This window comes from Zootoca vivipara, chromosome 15 (genome assembly GCF_963506605.1).
Source record: "Zootoca vivipara chromosome 15, rZooViv1.1, whole genome shotgun sequence".
Taxonomy (NCBI): domain Eukaryota; kingdom Metazoa; phylum Chordata; class Lepidosauria; order Squamata; family Lacertidae; genus Zootoca; species Zootoca vivipara.
Genome location: NC_083290.1, coordinates 25,923,779 through 25,944,683, shown reverse-complemented (window position 1 = coordinate 25,944,683; position 20,905 = coordinate 25,923,779). Strand labels below are relative to the sequence as shown.

The window sequence follows — 20,905 nt, the reverse complement described above, 5'->3', positions numbered from 1 at the left end:
GATGGAAAAATCACACATTAGTTTAATTGGCGAAAAGATTTAAAAAAACAAAATCCTAGAAATTTCTCAATAACACCTCTGCCTCCCAAAACACATCACAGGTGGACTTTAAAAGCCTAATATTCTCATGCTACAAATATTCTAATTTAAAAGTATGATAAAGCAGCTCCTTAAATTAGTGCCTAGACAGTGTCTTTGTTTCCTGGCCATGGAGTTCTTAAAAGGATGTTGAGATTTCCCAGGGCCAATTTTAAGATTTAAGATTGCTTTGCTCAACTCCTAAATTACCAGAAGAATAGATAGCATCTCGGGTCTTAGCATTGGTGTTCATGATGCTCTAAGGCAGGGGTTCCCAACAAAATTTTCTCGAGGACCCCTCATCGAGCCGCTATTGTGACAAGGACCCCCATTAATTCCTAATCCTAAAATTAAAAAGTAGGAGCCAAATTAAGAGTCTTTTTATATTTTATATTTATACGTTTTTTACAGTTCTTCCTCTTCATCTGTAGGCCTTTGTCGTTTTAATGAACCACTTTTTAACCAACGGTCCATTTTTAACTACGCAAACTGTAGCTTCCGCGAAAAACAACGCTTTGTTTACAAACACTACTGTTTTGCAAAGAGGCAGCTCGCGCCAGGGAGGAGGGAGGGGAATGGAGAAGACAGGGTACCTGCGCAGTAGCGCACAAATGAAGCCGACGCGCGCAAAGCATCTTGGGGAGGTGAGTGTTAGTAGAATGCGCGCGCTGCCTCTTTGCAAAACAGTAGTGTTTGTAAAGCGCCACCAAACGGCATACAGCAGAACTACTGCCTCGATCTAATTCTAGTTTTGCGCTAGACTCGGCTCATGCAGGAAGCGGCCAAAACAAAAAAATCTGTTATCATACGAAATATATTTAATATATTTTTTATTCTAATAGCATCTTGCGGACCCCTCTGGCATAGCTTGCGGACCCCTGGGGGTCCCCGGACCACCTGTTGGGAATCACTGCTCTAAGGTAACTAACAGATACTGTGGGAGGGAAAAAGAGAAAAAACAACCACAATGCAATGTGTTCTTAATCTTGGAGACAGGGTCTCAAGAGTTTGATGAATCATGAGAATCCACTTATACAATATCAGAACCATTGTTATTCAAGTCTTCTCTCTGCGAAGGTCAAATTGAGTAAGTACTCTTATAAAACAGCAACATGGCTGTAAATCAAAAGCTATACCTAAGAATGGGACCTTATTAACAATGTACAGTAGTGTATACCCATCCCCTGGTAATGGGAATGCTCCTGTCTGACAGCCATGTTCTCCTCCTTGGTATTATACGACAGTCAATGCGGTGCTCCACCAGATGCTAATGGACAATTCCCATTGACCCCATCCAGTATGGCCAATGGTGAGGGATAATGGGAGTTGTCATTCAACAGCATCTGGAGGACACCTCATTGGCTACCCTTGCTATATGAGTATGATGTGAAGGCACATGAGATTGCTGCCCTGCTGAAGCTAATCAGGTCTGCAAGGCAGGTCTGGGTCAAATCAGCACCTGGATGGGTGGCCACCTGGGAACCACATACTGTATACACCATCTTGGGTTCCATGACAAAGGACATTAACATAAGAAAGCAAAAACAAATAAATTATTGGAAGTTCAAACGGTGCATTCTACTCTTCATTCATTCATTCATTCATTCATTCACACATAGCAGGCTAAGTCTTCCTTGTGCATTTTTCCTCCTTAAGTTTATTTATTTTAATTATTTTTGATAATTAAAAAAAGGAACTCAAATATCTTTACATACATATCCAAGGTATGTTGGCCCCTGATTATCCTCTCATTACATTGTCATCTTTTTCCTGGACACTTTCTTGTAAGCCTTGCTTTGTCACTGGTTGTTGTGAGCAACAAGACAAAACACAAAATGAGCCTCAAAGTTCTCACTGAATAGGTTACCTGGCTGGTAACTTTTGTAACAGCTCATAGGATGAGATTGCAGAATAAACTCTCCTTAAACTCTGAACTGCTGATCGGGATTTTTCAGTCTTGAAACTAAGATTCCTTTTAAAATTGGTTATTTTACAATACATATTCTTAGGCATCCACATAAACCTAAGCAAAAAGCTAGTCTACTAGCTCTGATGCTACAATAGATTTTAGCTTTCTGTATTTTCAGTTAATACATCCTCTCTACTCTTTTAGGAAGCATCTTTTACCAGGGACCCTAACTGAATACAAAAAAATGTGATGTTGGCACCTAGGAACGCAAACTATTTTTCAGCTCTGTGCAGGGCTAATGCTGTGGAATTGTATCATCTCCTGAGAATTTCAAATACTTTTTTCCAAATCTGGCCTTTGCCTCTGCTCAATCTAACACAGATTGCAAATCATCATGACAGAGAATGCACTGCTGGCACTAAATGAATGTTAAGTTCATTTAATGTTAAAATATCCAATGGGCTTACCAATAAAAGTCAATATAGAAATGCTTTTAATAATTGTAATAAATTGTATTAGTGAATTACCAGAAGTAATAATATTATTTTGCATCATCATCAACAAAACATGACCAGAATTTAATCTGGATTCCATAATCAAGTTTCATGTCCTGCCCAAAGTGAACACTTTTGGTATCAGAATTCAGGTGGCAACCTTTTCTATGCCAAGGTAACTGTGCAGCCACCCTCTGGTAAGGGTGACAAGCAATCAGTCACTCCCCCAAATCTGAAGCTGTAGAGGTGGGTAGGGAACATCCCAATGCTTAAGCAGCTATCTCTGCCCTCTCCCCAGTTCCAAGACTGGGTGGGTTTGGTTGCTGGAGGAGAGAAAGAAGTCAAGGCGGCAAGCTTCCCACCCTTCTTGCAGGAAGGCTTCTTGGCTGCCTGGAGCCAAGGTTATACCTGAAAGCTCCCCAGTGGCCTTTCTCAGGAGAAAAGTGAGGAGCCCAAGCTGCTAAGCTTCCCCACTAACTTAGCTCCTGCTGGTCTCTCTTGCAGGTTTTCTTGGGCAGTGCTAGGAGATGCACCAGATGCCTCCGTCCAACAGAGGGGCAGGTCAGTATGTTTTCTGCCTTCCTTTCCTGCAGAAAAGGCCAACAGGGGGCTTTCTTGGAGGGGAATGATTCACAGGCAGATAGAAACAAAAATGGAACCCAAATCTGTAGGATCTATCTGCTATGGTGTCCAGCAGAAACAGAAATAAAGCAAATGGAAAAGGTCACATTAACCTTGCCCTTAACCTAGCCTACTTTCCCTTCCCTCTTTTAAATATGAAATCATTATATGAGCATATAATAGGAATGAGTGTAATACCCTCTCATTATTGCTCATTATGAGATTAGTCACCATACATTTCTTGTTTGCATGCACATTTGGCTCCTAGCTGACCTGTGAGCAGTAACATCTACCTGCAATCCCAACATGTGTGGGAGTTTTAAAAGGAGATTGCTAATTAATAAAAACTGCAAATTCTTGAAAAGTGGTTATTGTTTTGGGGTGAGGAAGTATTAGTGGTGGTAACTAGCCACTTTTACATCAAGATTGCAGACCACAAGACAGTTATTATATTCTTTTGACTACTGGAACAACTCTCCTTTCTGCACTCCAGGTTAATTTTTTTAAAAAGAAAAAAAGCCCAAAGTAACAGGTTTGTTTCATACTATTAGAATTGTATCCTTTGATTTATAGGTTGCTGTCAAGATTAAGACTTGATTTAATAAAGCTGAACCACTAGACTATTTCTGATGGTAAAATTAAAACTAACAAGACAGACCTCATTAAATCAAATATTCTCTCTTAAACAGCAGGAAGGTTCCTATTTTGCTTGAGGCTTCAACACTTAATGGGAACAATCCATTAATGTCACTGGGACACAGAGCATACAAGACGGCTCAGAACTAAAACTCATGTTTAAATTTACAATGGATACAATCTACTGGCATTTTATTCCACACAGATGTGTTCTGGAATAAGTTCTGTTCAATTCATTAGGCATAGTTCGGGAAGCATTCTTGAACTGTATCCTTTATCCACATATTCAGCATCTATATTTGATTATGCTTTTACTGTATGGTAGGGACAGCCAACAAGGTGCCCTCCAAATATCATTGGACTCCATAAGTCCCAGCCAGCATGGCTAATGGCTAGCGATGATGGAAGTTTAAGACCAACACCTGGCACTACCTGCTCTATGTTTCAACTCATGTAAGGCACCAAATGCAAAACAGAACGGCAAAACCTGAATGCCCATTCTCAGCTTCAGCTTCATATTTTGTTTTGCATTTCAAACAGCTACCTACTCAAAATAAAAGCTAAGTTCACCAAACAAACAATCAATCAAACAAACAAACAACACTGCTTTGATATAAAGATGAATGCTTGATCACATAATTTGGACCGATTCCTGCATGTGCCCTGCCATCAGACATGTGAGGTTTAATGGAGGGCATGTGGCCCTTGAAAAGCTTTGATGGAGACTTAATTTATGCTTGACTTGTGCTTACGATGAAAATCTTGCCTGTGACACTGGATTGGGGGGTGGGGGCAATGAAGAACAAACAGTTTAGGGCATGTAAACATTTTAAGCAAATTTAATGGCTCCCTATAAGGAAGCTGAGAACTAGGGTAGCCTACAAAATAGTTCTCAGAACCTTGACAAACAACACTTCCTGGATACTTTGGGGGAAGCAATGACATTTAAAAACAAATCTATACTAGTCACATCTGTAGCATAAATGGGCCCTTGGGTTCAGATTTATGCATTAGCAACACAAACACTCTAGCAGGATCAGGCTAACATATGAAAACAAAGTGATGGAATCATGCCTGAAAGAATGTTTTCCCACCTTCACGCAATCAAGGTTTAGAGCAAATCAAGTACCATAATGGGGAAAGAAAATCAGGTTAAACCAAGCAGATTTATAAATAAGTTCTCCAGTTAAAATACACATTAGCAAAATCCACATCCAAAGCTTTAGCTCAGTTTTAGACAGTTCTCTTTTCCACTCTAGGAAATTTATTTTGTAGATTGTACTACTGTATTGAATTCTCATTGGCTGTGATCACACATCACATTAAATGATAGCAGATGCAAGCAAGTGGTGGGTTTCTATACGCTGCTCAAAATTCCCCGATTCACTCCTCCCCTACTCCTGGATAAACCCTGGCTTATGGTTTGCAGTTTGTTTGGAGAGAAACAAACCACACGCCTGGGTTAGGTGACACAACAAGCCACAGGTTGTGGTCTGTTGCTCCCTATGTGGCATGGCCAGGAATAGGAATAATGTAAAGAGGGCACTTTTAAGCAGTGTGCAGAAGCATGCTACTTATTCTCAGTAAATGTAACTATGGTTTGACATAGGCGTAGGCAACTATTTTCTGCCAGAGAACCAGATCACATTGCAGCCAACCCTTCATGGGCCACGTCTGACAAATGGGTGAGGTCACCGTTTTAACATCATCAGGTGACTCTGACCCCCAGGCAAAAACAGGGTGGCTTCCCTTTGGCACCAAAGTTAAACAGCACTGACTGCAAGCTGAGCTCGGAAAGGAACAATCAGTAACTGTAGGGTACATTCTTAATTGTTCCTTTGCAAGTACAGCTTGCATTCACACTGTTTCACTTTGGCTAGACATCAGATTCACTTGGAGCTCCTGATAGTGATGGGCAAACCTGGCCATTTTCACAGAAGCATTCAGGTCAAATTGCATATTTCATAACAAACAGGACGCTATAAAAGACAAAATAATACTGACCCACTTGGACCTGAACTTATGGAGGCTCTGAGAGAGGCATTATCATCAAGTGACTGAACTTCCACGCTAAGCAGATTCCCTGCACTCTAACCTAAAACCTACTGGGGGTCTGTTCCTGTCAACAAGGGTCTTGGGCTGACTGGGGAATCTGTCACATGTCTAGCTTTCCTTGTCTGTGGCTGTTCAAGTTAATGGAAGTTCAGTCCCCGTGAATTCATTAATTAATCAAAACCATTCATTGTTCACAAACAGCCAAGTAAAAACCTCTTCTTATATATACCAATTTTTAATTATTTCCAGATTTATAAACCTGCATTAACTGCCACATAAAAACTCCAACCAACAGCAACCAGATAAAACTTACAATATAGGACTTCATGGGACATAGGGCTTAATTCTCATAAACTCAAACCCGTAACATGAAGGTTTGGCAGGGAATACAGTTACATACCTGATAAAGCTTGATAATGTGTGGGTGGTCCAACATTTTCATTATCTGCACTTCACGATAAATTTTCTCCAGGTTCACCGAATCTAGCTGGGATTTGTCAATGATTTTTATTGCCACCTAGAACCAATTACAAGAAGAATTTTTAAAGTCGGCTTTGCCAAACCAGGTTACAAGGCAGTACATGTTATGACCCAATTTTTTCTTTATTTTTGCTAAGAGAACTACAGTGTTATACTCACAAAACAAAGTATTTTGGAGGGAATTTGAAAATACTCTTAACATGTTAGTGTGCAGGTGCTCAACACTTCCTTTGTAACAGAAAGCACAAGAACTTTAGTAAAACATGATTACATTTTATTACCGGTATACACAGGATAATATGATAATACATACTTTTATTATACTTTCATATTTTATGCTAAAGAGGAACAAGGTGTTTTAAAACAAACAGGACCCCAATAGGAAAGTCCTGAGGGCCAGCATGCCATGGAAATGAAGCTCTCTATAGCATTTTCCCTGTGCCATTCCATTCTTTCTGTTGCTTTCGAGTAACAGAAACGATCAGAGTTTTGCACTTTGTCTTAATGTTGTCCGAACCAACTTCACAAAAACCCATGATGTTAAAGCAACTCCAAACCATGGTTCAACATCCTGGCTAGCAGATAACTATTGTGGCCCAGTTCAGACAAACCAGGAAACTGTAGTTAAGAGAGGCTGCAGCATGTGCCTTTGCAAAGGCAAAAACAGTTGCATACATTTTGGCTGAAGAAGGCAATATATGATCATTCGCAAGTGAATAATAGATACACAAACCCTCATTCTGCAACCTCAAAGCAGCTTTGAATTAGTGCTCCTTGAGTAGCAGTCCACACGCTATATAAGAAATCGTTACTTATTGGGGGCTGTTGCAGGTTGGGGGGTGGGACCGCAATCAAGCAACTAAAAGCTACTTGGCACATGCAAGTTTTCCTAAAGTAGCTTTCCACACCCCAGCCAAACTGCTTAGAAACTTGTTCCCACTAGTAATATACAGTACAACTTGATTTTTAAAAAATAATAATTATGTGTGCCCACTCTATTAATAAGAACCCCCATAAAAGATGTTGTTGAATACAAAAATACAATTTAAGCAGAAACTTGCATAGTATTTCATATTTAGTACAAAAACAAAATCAACATAGTTTGAATTATTACATACACTTCATTTTAACTGTAATTAATGTCTCATACATAAAGTAATTTATAATCACACTGTTAAGACTTGAGAATAAACTCTCCTTAGGGAAACTCACCCCACTTAAATACAGCTCAACCAGTGTGGACAGGTTGTTGTTTTTGGTTGTTATTTTTTGTATTTTTCTATTGTAAACTGCCCTGTGATCTTTGAATGAAGGGAAGTATATAAATTTAATTAATAATGATGATGATGAAAAAATACACTCTAGCTTTGGGCTTGCAAAACCCCAGTTCTCAGGCAGTGGTGTGGAAGGAGTTATAAAGAAATGCAGTAATGAGTTCACAGATACATTTCAAATGAAAATAAAAGCGTCAACGTGCAACTGAAAATACTACAGTGGTACCTCGGTTTAAGTACCTAGTTGGTTCTGGGGAGCCATTCTCTCCCCAAAACCTGCTTAAACCGAGTGCCGATAGCGCACGTGCGCGAAGTACCGATAGAGCGCTTCTGCGCATGCGCGCGCCGCAGAACCTGGAAGTAAACACTTCCGGGGCTGCGGAGTACTCAAACTGAGAGTACTCAAACCGCAGCGGACGTAAACCAAGGTATGACTGTACATGGATCAGTGGACAATCTTGCTTCAGTGCCCAAGCTGAATGACCTCTGAAAAACTGTAGCAATGGTTACCAACAACATATAGAAGCCTGGCACAAAATCTTTGTGGCATGGAATTGGTTTGATATGGAAAACATGGAGATTACAAGATTAGACAAAGATGTATTCTCAGCAGCCCCTTCAACAACAGAAACCCTTCTTCTGTCAGGATACACCCAAGCCCCAGGATCTTTCAGAATCACTGTCATTTGTTATGATGTTTAAGCATTAAGAACCTACTGGGTTGCGGTGTGTGTGTTAATTTGTATTTTGTGTTTCTACTTTTTCTGTTTATTCTTATATGTCTACTTTTTTCCATTATATGCCCCAAGCATTTGAGATGGTGCAGGGCAGAAGACTGAAGAAAAAGGAATGAATCTTGATTGCTTGTATGTTCTGTGTTTGTATTAAGTTGTTTCTTCTCCAGTGGACATCTATTTAGATTGCTGTGTGGCCCTTGCTATTATGATATACCTTATCATCTGGATTGATCTCCAACTGCTTTTTTAAATATTGCATTTGGTTTTAAGGAGCAAGCAGGATCTTGATTCAGTGCAGGACTTGATCTAGAAATGGATCTTCAGGTCTCTTACAAGTCTACCATGAAATCTTCTTGATCCAAGATCTCCATGAGATCTCCATGAGAACCAATCCAGCATGTTGGAGAGATCAACTTCCCTTTAGCAGTATAATCACAGCAAATTTAGTTGCATACCCACAGGAAATTAAGAAGACTTCACTCACTGAATTTGGACAACTATCTGGTCCTATATAGAGACCTACCGGTATATCCTCCCCTATATATGTGAAATGCTGCTAATAATAATAAATGACTTAAGTGACCATGTAACCAGAGCTTAAGGCTCCAATCCTGCAACAAGCTGCTTAAAACTTTTATTTTCTTTGTTTAAGACCAAACAGGCATTCAGGAAAAGTGAATGTCAACACTCTTTTGAAGAGGAATTAAACCCACACTTCCTTTGTTTACCCAATAGATAACTAACCTGTGAAAATGTCACAAAGTATCATTAAGATTAGCAATGCTTTGAAAGAAGGGTGAACAAATGATGAATCATGGAAACATAAAAAATTTACTAGAAATAGTAGAATTTTTACCCTTGCCATGCAAGTGTATAAAGGTACATTAAGCTACATAGTTCCAATAAAAACAATATGGAGTCAGATATTGTCAGTAGTCGGGCAAGGCACTGACCGTCTCTGGGATCTCAAGTAGAGATATTTTCCAGTCCTGCTACTATTGTGCTACTAAAGAACATTTTAGTTAAACTAAAATCTGGGGGCATCCTCATCTCTCACCCATACACCACTCTCCTTTTTGCTCACTCATTCAGAAAACAGGAATTCTTCTTATCCCACCCTGGCCATGCTAAGACACTGCAAGAGATTTTGAGATTGCAGGTACATCTGTCTCTTGCAAGTCAAGGGTATTCATTGGTAATCATGACAGCTCACCCTCTTCATCATGCATCAAACCATGCAGCAGCATTGACTTCAAAGTGGTTACAAGCCAAGGAGGGACTCAGAAGGCAAACATAACCATTTCTTCTTGTAACTTTGGAAGCAGCTCCTGGCTATAAGGAAAACAAATCCTGATTGAGCAAAAAGCTCAATAACTAGCTGGTGGCAGAAACTTCAGATCAGGTTAACTCCCAAAGATATGACCACAAGCTTAAGCCACAATTTAGAAAGCTGATTAAGTACAAGGAAGAAGTTCAGGTTGGGGAGGCACTACAACAAAAACTGAAATTTGGTTTAAAAAGTGGTCGGGCAGCTCAGCAAGGATCAAAATTGCTGAAAAAGAAGAACATATGTTGACTTGGCTATCATAGCTGATCTGCCTAAAAGCATTTGAGTTGTATTTCAATTGTTCTTTATTTCAATTTAATAAAAAGGAAGATCTTCCTTTTCCTTGCATTTATTTGTGGCCAAGAGCACAATGAAACTCCAGAATAGAGACCACATTTTAAAAAATGTAGAAATACTTGCAATTTTCCTGTAAACTTGGTTCCAGATTCACAGTGCTAATCCATCTTGCTGCTGCTCCTTCATTCTCTCCATGCTAGTATAGATATCTGCTAGCAATATAACCTTTCCAAACAATGATGAAATAAATTATTTCATTTGAAGGTCTGCAAGCTATACAGTTCCAAGAAATTTAGTTTTCAGTAAGTCAACCAAGTTACTTCCCTGACTTCCACTTATTTCCTCTAATTCTGAAACATGAGAAGGGAGGGGGGAACTGCATACATTCTGTTGTAATTCTAGTCTTCACTGTCAAATCCTTTTTACAGAACACTTCGTCACCAACACTTATAGTTGTGGATTGTTAATGCTACATTTCAAAAGTTCATAGTGTTTTGGTCCGCTTCTGATTTCTTCTGAGAAAGATTTTAAGGTATCGTTTAATATAATAATTTTTCAGCCTTAATAAAGCTTCAAAAGTTAGGAAGCAAAACTTATGCCAGTTATGAGAAACACAGTACCAGATGCTTGAACCATAGCAGTCTAATCTACCCAATCTAAATACAATTCGCCACTGTTAATACTTCTTTTGAATATGCACTGTAAATCTTTGCTCACAGAAGTTTATCAACATGATTATCATAGTAAAAGGTAAAGGGACCCCTGACCATTAGGTTCAGTCGTGACCGACTCTGGGGTTGCGACGCTCATCTCACGTTATTGGCCGAGGGAGCCAGCGTACAGCTTCCAGGTCATGTGGCCAGCATGACAAAACAGCTTCTGGCGAACCAGAGCAGCGCACGGAAACACCGTTTACCTTCCCACTGTAGCGGTACCTATTTATCTACTTGCACTTTGATGTGCTTTCGAACTGCTAGCTTGGCAGGAGGACTATCATAGTAGTTTTGCCCAAATCTATTTCTTTCTCTTGTTTTAAGTTCCTCCCCCTTGTAGTGGCAAACCAAAGCATATTGCTTCTGTATCTTTGCAACTCTAATTGCCACACACCTTTGTGCCATAACAAAAATGTGCCTCTTTCTAGAGATGCTGTGACAGCTGCAAATGGTAGCATACAGATAGGAAGAAAAAACTGCAACCCACTGCAAAACATTAGTGACCACCATCCATCAAGATACTGGGTAGATGCAACACACTGATTTATCAGGCAATTTCTATGTTCTTAATAATAATACAGTATGCACTAAATACTTGAAACAGAAACATTATCTCAAAGGGGCTTCCTGCATTGCGGAAAGCAGAACTGGGAGTGGGGAGATAAAGTGGAGCCATGCATGGTTTTGTACAATCCTCTCTCACCAATCCAGCAGTGCCAGCGGAGCTCATGAATTCCTTAAGTTGTTTACTGTACTTTTCCGTGTATAAGACACCCCCGTGTATAAGACGCCCCCTACTTTTGGGGACTCCAATTTAAGAAAATGGGGGGGGGGAGATGGCCCAGAGTTGTTGAGCTGTTTTGGGGGAGGATTGCCCAAAGTTGTTGGGAGGGGAATGCAGAAAATCACTCACCCGACTTACAAACGCTGACAATTGCACACGTCGCATAAGAAAACAAGTGTCTGCCCGCTCGCTGCCAGCAGCTACCAATCACACAGGCTCATAAACCAGATTTAATTTATTTTTATTGCATTTATATTCCACCTTTTTCCTCCAAGGAGCTCAAGGTGACCTGCATTTTTCTCCTCCTCTTCAATTAATCCCCAAAACAATCCTGTGAGGTAGACTAGACTGAGAGGCAGTCAGGCAGTGGCTGGTCCAAGTTGCATGGCCAAATGGGAATTTGAATCCTGCAAATTTACCTCTACTACAAGTGTGCATTCCCACTGCATAAATGGTATCTGTGTATAAAATACTATGCGGAATTATTAAGAATTGACCAAAACTCTTTATGTTGCCTACAACAGAGATTGTAGTATAAAGGGTAGCCTATTTAAGCTAAGTTAATATTCTACAGTAATATTCACCTGGGACCCAGGTGGCGCTGTGGGTTAAACCACAGAGTCTAGGGCTTGCTGATCAGAAGGTCGGCGGTTCGAATCCCTGCAACGGGGTGAGCTCCCGTTGCTCGGTCTCAGCTCCTGCCCACCTAGCAGTTCGAAAGCACATCAAAGTGCAAGTAGATAAATAGGGACTGCTCTGGCGGGAAGGTAAACGGCGTTTCCGTGTGCTGCTCTGATTCGCCAGAAGCAGCTTTGTCATGCTGGCCACATGACCCAGAAGCTGTCTGTGGACAAACGCCGGCTCCCTCGGCCTATAGAGCGAGATGAGCACCGCAACCCCAGAGTCGGACACGACTGGACCTGATGGTCAGGGGCCCCTTTACCTTTACCTTAATATTCTACAGTAGTCAGTATTTCAGTTGCTAAATACTTTTTGCATGTCTTCTCAAAAACAAGCCATGTGGAGATCAACGGTGCAAGACTAAATAAAGAGGAAATGTATTGGGGCTTCATGACAAAGCTGAGTAAAATATTTGCATTGTGGTGTAGGCAGATTCCATGAGAACAAGGGACATGACAGCACTTGACTGCAAAAACCTATAAATGGGGTCCCCAAAGTGATTAGATGGGAAAAAAGCGTTCTCCTTATAATAAGTCTGAGTGAGACAAATGAATACAGCATTTGTTTCTGTGATGCAAGACCAGGTGATATGCCACAAAGTCCATGCTTTTTAATATGTAGATAAGAGGGAGTCTTTCACGTGAAAGTGACCAATGCCAGAAATGTCTATGGCAAAGATTTGGTCACCATCTCATCTAAAAGCAGAGCAGGCAGCACTGTTTGCTTGAATAGCAACCTATTACTACTGTTTGCTCATTACAACTTGGTCCACTTTCAGAACTGGAAACACTTCTGCTCACGCAAAAAGGAAGCTGCTAACCGCCACCCACTTAAAAGCTGCAGCCCTTTGTGCCCCAAAGAGTCTGGCTCCAGAATACCATGCAATATAGAACAGGAGTTTGCATGTAGGGGGGAAAGCATCTATAAAAGAACCTCCCTCATTCAGAGAGTGTAAGCCAAAGCACGTCTGATCCAAGCTCATGTATACAAGAAAATGCTAATTGAAGTAATGTGTATATTTGAAACATGCATACGAAGAGGAACAAAATTTATTAACTTTATTTTGGAAAGTTATCAAGAAAAGTCACGAGACAAGGTGCTCAAGTTCCATTTTAGCAGAATTTTAAAGTATGGAATTATGGAAAGGAAAGCTGAATGCAGAACAAGAAAATAATTTCAAAAAACTACCACCAGGATGGCACAACATTGTAATCCCTTGACCTAACATCAGAAACAGAGGTGAATTTCTTATTTGAAATTTGAACAAGGTGCATGGCTGTCACCATGAAGCAATGCCATTTGAATTTATTATCCCCTTTAGCAACAGAAAGCTTCTTTACAAATATATATTTTTACACATTTTACACTCTGAGCCCTGTTGTGTGCAACAACTACAGAAGCCAAAATGCATTCCTATGGGATTCGGCTTACAAATTTTTTTTACTTACAAATGTGCGTTTGGAACGCATTAAATTCGTAAGTAGAGGTACCACTGTATTAAAAATAATGCCAGGTATTTACATAAAAATAGTAAGTGCTCAGAGAGGTGTTTTTATTAATGGATCTTGTAGTCTCCAAGTAAAGTTATTTACAACGTATCATTTTTCATTATTTTCAGCAAACATGAAACCTCCCCTAACAACATTATATTGGTAAAGGTAAAGGGATCCCTGACCATTAGGTCCAGTTGTGACCGATTCTGGGGTTGCAGCACTCATCTCGCATTATTGGCCGAGGGAGCCAGCGTACAGCTTCCAGGTCATGTGGCCAGCATGACAAAGCTGCTTCTGGCGAACCAGAGCAGAACACGGAAACACCGTTTACCTTCCTGCTGTAGCGGTACCTATTTATCTACTTGCACTTTGACGTGCTTTCGAACTGCTAGGTTGGCAGGAGCTGGGACCGAGCAACGGGAGCTCACCCCGTCATGGGGATTCGAACCGCCGACCTTCTGATTGGCAAGCCCTAGGCTCTGTGGTTTAACCCACAGCGCCACCCACGTCCCATTTGTTCCCATTACATTGGTACACTAGACTAAATAAAGGAGCTGGCTGCAAAATGTAAAACAAAAAACAAGCAGGGAATAATTTGTACAAAATTACCTAGCAGTCACTACAATGTAATATGGAAAGTGCCACCCAAAGTGAATGAATTAAGTGAATAAAGCATTATGTATTAAAGGCATTAAAAACTCCCTAGTTTTCAGCACTGTTTCTCCCTACGCAACATAATGTTGTAATTAAGTTAGCCTTTCCACCAACTTTACTTAAAAAATGTAAGTAGTTTCTCAACTGTGTTTGGGTCCTTCAGAAAACAAGTCAAACAACTATAAAGATCCATAAAATCAGCCAAGGTACTAGCCTCTATTAGGAACAAACTTTTCAGTTGCTTAAATAAAATCTAGCATGTTTTAGATACTTTAATATGATCCCACAAAAACTACTTCAGTCATTCATTTAATACTTAACCAAGCTACCTATTTATCCAATAAACTGTAATTACATGTACCCTCTGCTTTTCCCCCTTGAGACTTGCATCTTCTTTAATGGGTAGTTTGCATTCAAAAATATTCTCATGGCCTTAATTTAGTACACAGACAGAATGATTCATGTTTGGGAGGTAAAATAGAACCATCCTTTTTTAAAATGACTCCAGGTCAAGGGAACTAAGTTTTGTGATCTTTCTAAAATAGATGGGAGCTTAGCACTCTGAGGTTTGACTTTTGTGATTTGCAAAAAGATAAATATCAAACCCAGCATCCAGAATTGCTATCATTCTCATCCAAGGTATAACTACTGAAGAGTTGAGACAACTAAATGGGTAACATGTACCACCTCTTCCAAGATGCAGTCATGGAATGAGCCACGGGCATGCTACCAGGGATGTCTGCATGAAAAATGCACTAAGAGCAAAAGCAGAAAAGTTTGATAAGGTATCCCAGCATGTTTTGCTTTGAGAGTTCTTCTGAGAAGTACAAAAATTAACTCTCATTCTTTCTTCTTGTTGCAGAAAAACTGACAGGTGCCAACATTATGCAAGGCCTGGGCTAGCTTCTTAACCTCATTTGCTGTTGGAATGAAAAAAAGGAACAAAGGAAGTTACGCTTCCCCATCACATTCCCAGTTACTGGAAAGGAAATGACTGTGGTTGAGGCTACAAGGACAATAGGAGAGTTCAGTTATACCATTGAAGATCAAAATTGGCTGAGAGCAAGGGACAAGATACCCTGGTAGGAAATCTTCCTGAGTGCGAGGAATCATCATGATCAGTTTGCTTAGGCATACTACTGACCTTGTTACCACATTGTGCCCAGGAACTCCCTTCTTTTTTAAAAAGCCATTTTTAATACCATATCCTACATACTAACCCCCCCCCCCCGTTTTAAATTACAACACCCTTTCTCTGCTACAAGCCCCCCATGTAAACTTCTATGTCCCCTCTTCTTCCTCCCCATATTTATGCCTAAAATTGTCATAAAACTGCCTTTTCTTTAGGTGCAGCCTCCCTTCTAATCCCAAATTTCATAAAGGGAAAATATAATCATGTTCACCATGCCATGCCTAAATGCCAGTTCCTGCTTCCCAATGGCCTTATTTGACCCTTTCCCCGAAATCCAGTCATAGAAGCCACTGCCCATTTGCAAAGAACTACCTCAAAATTAGCACAGCCATGACCTTCTGAGACAGAGCCCCTTTTAGACGTGTCAACCATTTCCCGAATACTCCAACCCACCCTGCACAACAAGGAAGACTGGCATCTCTCTCTCTCTAATCACACTTTTTTGGGGGCTCTTCCATTCTTTAAACCATGGGTAGGCAAATTAAGACCCGGGGGCCGGATCTGGCCGAATCACCTTCTAAATCGGAATCAGCATGTTTTTACATGAGTAGAATGTGTGCTTATATTTAAAAATGCATCTCTGGGTTATTTGTGGGGCATAGGAATTCGTTCATCCCCCCCCAAAAAAAATATAGTCCGCCCCGCCCCCAAGGTCTGAGGGACAGTGGACTGCTCCATTATCGCCCATTAGCCTTTTTCTCTGGATACATGTTGTTTTGTTTTTACCAGTACTTTGAGGAAGCACCCTTCACTTATCACCCTGTTATGAACAACCTTTATCACCTACTTTTGAGGATCAGGTCTCCTGTGGGAGGATATTTCAGAGTGCCATGAGACTTAAGCTGACTCCACCACCCTTTTCCTTCTGCCAAGGCTCATTTCCTGGACAAAATGATCAAGGTCCGAAGAAAGCTGTTTTTTTTGTGAGGGGGGGGGGTGTTGATACCCCTACCACAACTTTCTCTAAAAGATCACCCATGGACACTATGTTTCAAGAACATATCAATAATCTGTGTTCACTACAAGCACTTCGTTTGATATAATGCTCCATTCTCCAAGGTGAGAGGAAAGCGAAGATCATCCTCCTAGTGAAAATCTCGTTTTATCCCAAAAACCTCTTTTCCGGGGTGTGGTTCTTCTTTCTGAAGGGGCAAGTCATAACAAGCAAACAGCTCTTGATTTTAATGGGGGGCTTTATAAAGAGACACCCCTTTTGGATCACCACCACACACACCTTCTCAGAACTATGTCCTGCAGCATTAATGAAGCCAGCATCCTTCTCATGTGCGTATACCTGGAAGGAGTACATTTTGGAAGGGGGGTGGGAAGTATCCTTGTGGGGATGTACCTTCTCTAGTGAAGGCAATGTTCCTTTTAGGAAACCCAAGACTGTCTTTTATTAGGCTGGCTCTCATTTCATTACTAAACTGCCCCCTTCCCTCGCAACATTTCTAGCATCTTTTTCCAGTATCACGTAATACTTTCTAAAGTGGTGAGATGGGAAGGAGGGAGAACCCTGCTCCTCGCTTTTTATTATTTACTTGAAAAATGTAGACACTACCCTTTAGGGTAAAGCCCTCCCAAGGCAGCTAACAAATTATAATTAATGCAGTGTGAAACAAATTTTAAACTACTGTACATACAAAAAGATTCAATTACAAAACTAAAAGCAGCAGCCATTTAGAATCTCGTCACATATTTAGAAAAATGAAGACTGAAACAAAAAAGTTTTAAAGGTATGTTAAAACCTAACATACATATTTCTTTCACAAGCAAGCTCCAGACATGTGGGGCCACCATTACAAGTGCCCCATCAGTAGCTGATGGACCTTGATGACAGGCCTGTGAGCAACCTTAAAGCCCAGGCAGCTAATATAGGAGCAGACTTGGGACTAGGTTATGGCTTTAAATGTAAAATGCAGCACTTTAGAGCTCATAAATGAGTAAGTAACCCAAGATAACTGGTCTAGTATTGGTCTAGTATGCTTTGACTGCCGTCCCACCCACCCACCCTGACATTCTTGCAGCTGCATTCTGTACTTGTCGAAGTTTCTGAATGTCTTTAAACACAGCCCTAGGAAGTGTGCATTAGTCTGGATATAGCTGAAACATGTGTAACTGTTAAGATTTGCTTTCTCCAGATATGGTTGCAACTGGGAGCCAGCCTAAACTGGTAAAAAGGCACCTCTAGTCATTGGCAGAATCCAAGCTCCCAGTGACAGTACCAAGTGCAAGAGAACCTCAAAACCACATACAGTACTTGATGTTTCAGGGGAAATGCGGCCCCATCCCAAACTGGCTGCGTATCTCCATCCAGATTATCAGATTTCCCACCCCACACTGCCTCTCTCTTTATCCCAATTCAGCTTCAACTAGGCCACCTGCATCCATTCCAAGACAGCCTCCCCCTGGGGCTAGCAGGTAGAGAAGAGAGGTAAGGCTGTGTGTCATCTGCATAGGAATGACATTTAGCCTGAACCTCATGATGACTTACCCTCCCTCCCCCCCCCCCCCCCGACAATCATGTCTTGCAGATGTTAAAAATGACAGAGGAACAGGACACAACCTTGAGGCACCCCAAAGGGCAATGACTATGAAGTGGGAAAGAAGCTCCCAGAGCACCCACCCACCCAAAGACTTTAGTACTTTTAGAAAAAGGAATTGGGGGGAATACCACCTTCTTCCTCTTGTAATATTTGTATTATGGGTCACCCCCCCAAAAGACCCACCACAATCCCTTCCCCTTCCCCAGAATCCACATTATTTTAGCTTCCCCAGGAGAAAAGACACATGGATGCAGAAAGAATGGGGGAGAGAAAGGAGCATTTACCTTTCTTTTATCAGCTCACCTCAAGAAGGGGGTGGGGAAGAGAGAAAGCAGGAGATTGATAGAAATGCTCCCCCACCCACCCATGGTTTGAGAGAAGGAAGAAAATAAGGCGGGACACAGCTCGATCCCCTTCAAACATAACCTCCACCAAGGGGAAAAATAGAGAAACGCCCCCCTGGTTGGAAGAAAAATAGGGCGCCCGCGTTCACACGTTATCCTCACCCAACACGCGTGTTGTTCAGGAAAAAAAGTCCCCTCCCCCTTCTCAACGTTCCCAGCGAAAGGTGAGGTGGGGGGGGCTCGCCATGCCCACCTCCCTTCTCTCTCTCACCCGCCCCCCCCGGTCCCCGCAACGACCGCGCTCCCCTTTTCCTCTCAGGCGCCTTTCCCCACCTCGCTCCGCGTGATGCGGTGCCGGCCCAGCTTGACCACGGCGAAGTTGCCCTTGCCCAGGGTGCCCTCGATCTCGTAGAAGCCGACGCGGACGGGGCCCGACCCTCCGCGGGGCGGCTGCAAGAGCAGCGCCGCAGCAGCAGGGGGAAGCCGCCGGGGCTCGGCCATCACCATGCTGCCCGGGCGGCTCCCCGCTCCTCCTCGCCGCCGCCACCTCCTCCTCCTCCTGCCGCCGCCGCCGGGGCTGCTTCCCCGCTCCTTCCCCTTCCCCTCCGCCTCTCCCTCTCACTCTTTCCCTCACGAAGGACGGAGCAGCCGCCACTGAAGCCCGGCGCCCTCCCAGCCGCCGCCGCCGCGCTCGGCTCCTCCCCCTGGCTCCTCCCAGGCCCCGCGCGTCACGGCGCGCGTCATCGGAGAGGGAGGGGGCGCGCGTCGCCGCGGCAACCGGAGCCAACCGCGGGCGAATGTTCCAACGGCCATCTCCTCTCCCACCCGCCATCGCTCTCTATCCTCCCGCCGCGCGCGCGACTTCCCAGTTCAGGGGGCCGTTCCCGCCAATTGGAGGGGGAGGGGAAAAATCCCCATCAACCCCCGCGCGATACTTGAGGGGCTTTCCTTCCCCCTCCACCCCTTTTTGCCTTCCCGTTTGCGAGGCTGTGAGAGGTGTATCGCCTCTATCAAACTGTGCCTTCGTACCGAGCACCCCTCGCGGTGCCAAAATCATCAGGAGAAGCTGCTCTGTCTTTAGGGGGAGGGGCAGGCGCTCTTTTTTTGACATTGATAACCTCTCTCCCCAGTTCCCTATCGAGTCCGCGCTGCGAGGGTCCGTTTCTCTTTGCCAGCCACGTCATTTTACCACACGTTCACTTTCTGCCACACGTCTCACGGCGCGGTTTGCCTCGCGTTTTACCTCACGTTCTGTGACATAATTTTGCTGCATGCATTTAACCACACATTTTGCATCTGATGTGTGTGATAACCATCTCCATCGCCGCTTGGCACAATGGGAGGGCAAATTTTGTGACGTGAAAGAGCTGGCCGTCGGATTAGTTTCGTTGTTCCCTTTCAATACCGAAATGTTCGAATATGGTGAGCTTCATAACGTCAGAAGAGCTAATGGCCTGCCTGATAATTGTGCCCAGTGTACTTTTATGGATACATTTTGGTGCATATCCATTCTACGAAGAGAAGATTCTTTCTCTTCTACTGTTAACCCTCACAGTGAGATGCTTTAGTTTGTCCTAATGAAGTTGGAAACTTTGTTTTGTCCTGATTAAGATTTTCGGGTCTTCAGGAAAGCTTGTGAATGGCATTCAACTGCATATTGGCAAATTCAGATTGTACAGTGAAAGTGATTCAGCAAACCGCACCCCCCATCAGCCTTTTTGCAGCAAGGAAAGTGATGTTAAAACTGGAAAGTGGGACGCTAATTACTAGACGTTGATGCCACGTGTAACCTTGCAAACAGAAATGGATGCCCAATAAACTGGGTTGGGTATTGTATATAATCTCCTTGCAAACTTAGTGCAAAGAAAACTGGACAAATACTCATTAGACAGGTTGTTTGGAAGTGATCCGTCTGCTTCCATTAAATTGGAATAATAAATAATGCACATGGAGCTGTTTTATTTAGATGGTTTTTGCAAACTATGTGCTGGGTAATCCTGGGTTTCCTTGGAAACTATAGATTCCTATATGAGAACTCAAAACTTGCATTTCGTGATATTTTAGTTGACTTGCCCTAAGAATGAATTTTAGATTCCCCCCCCCCTCTTAATAAGATCACTAATGGAAGACAATCTTCCCCAATTGCTGCAGTTGTGTGGAGGGTGATGGTAAAGCCCAACAGGCTGAGGACCAGTGCCCCATATACTTTGCGTGTCCTAGAACCTTCTTCACAACTTTGCAACAATACCACAGACCAACATCCTAATCTAAAGCAAAATTGCAGACTTGAGGGAAAATAGTTATACCTTAGGAAATGCTTCCTGCATCTGTATTGTATTTATACTACAACATAAATACCAATCACTGGGGCCATGGCATTATGGAAAAGGAAAAGGAGCAGAAGAGGGATTGTCTGCTTCTGACGTTGAAATATCTTGTGATATCGCTGACATAGGTCAGAGAGATGATTGCCTAGCAAAACCAGTCTCCAAGGTGCCACAGTGTCTTTTTATCTTCTGTCTTGATCCTATAATTCCCCAATTTACTCCTGGCAGCCTATGGGGACTCCAAACTTACTTGGATGATTGCA

General features: G+C 42.3%; 1 protein-coding gene across 1 annotated transcript in view; it reads right to left on the bottom strand.

The window, feature by feature from the left end:
* The window catches only part of SIK2 (salt inducible kinase 2), a 79,905-nt gene extending 60,965 nt beyond the window's left edge, over window positions 1-18,940 (bottom strand). Inside the window, exons 1-2 of the mRNA XM_035140266.2 lie at window positions 18,649-18,940; window positions 6,194-6,310 (exon numbers count right to left, since the gene is read on the bottom strand). Coding sequence (XP_034996157.1) covers window positions 6,194-6,310; window positions 18,649-18,822 — 291 coding nt within the window. The 5' untranslated portion in view covers window positions 18,823-18,940. The remainder of the gene's footprint in view (window positions 1-6,193; window positions 6,311-18,648) is intronic.
* Window positions 18,941-20,905: the final 1,965 nt, after the last annotated feature.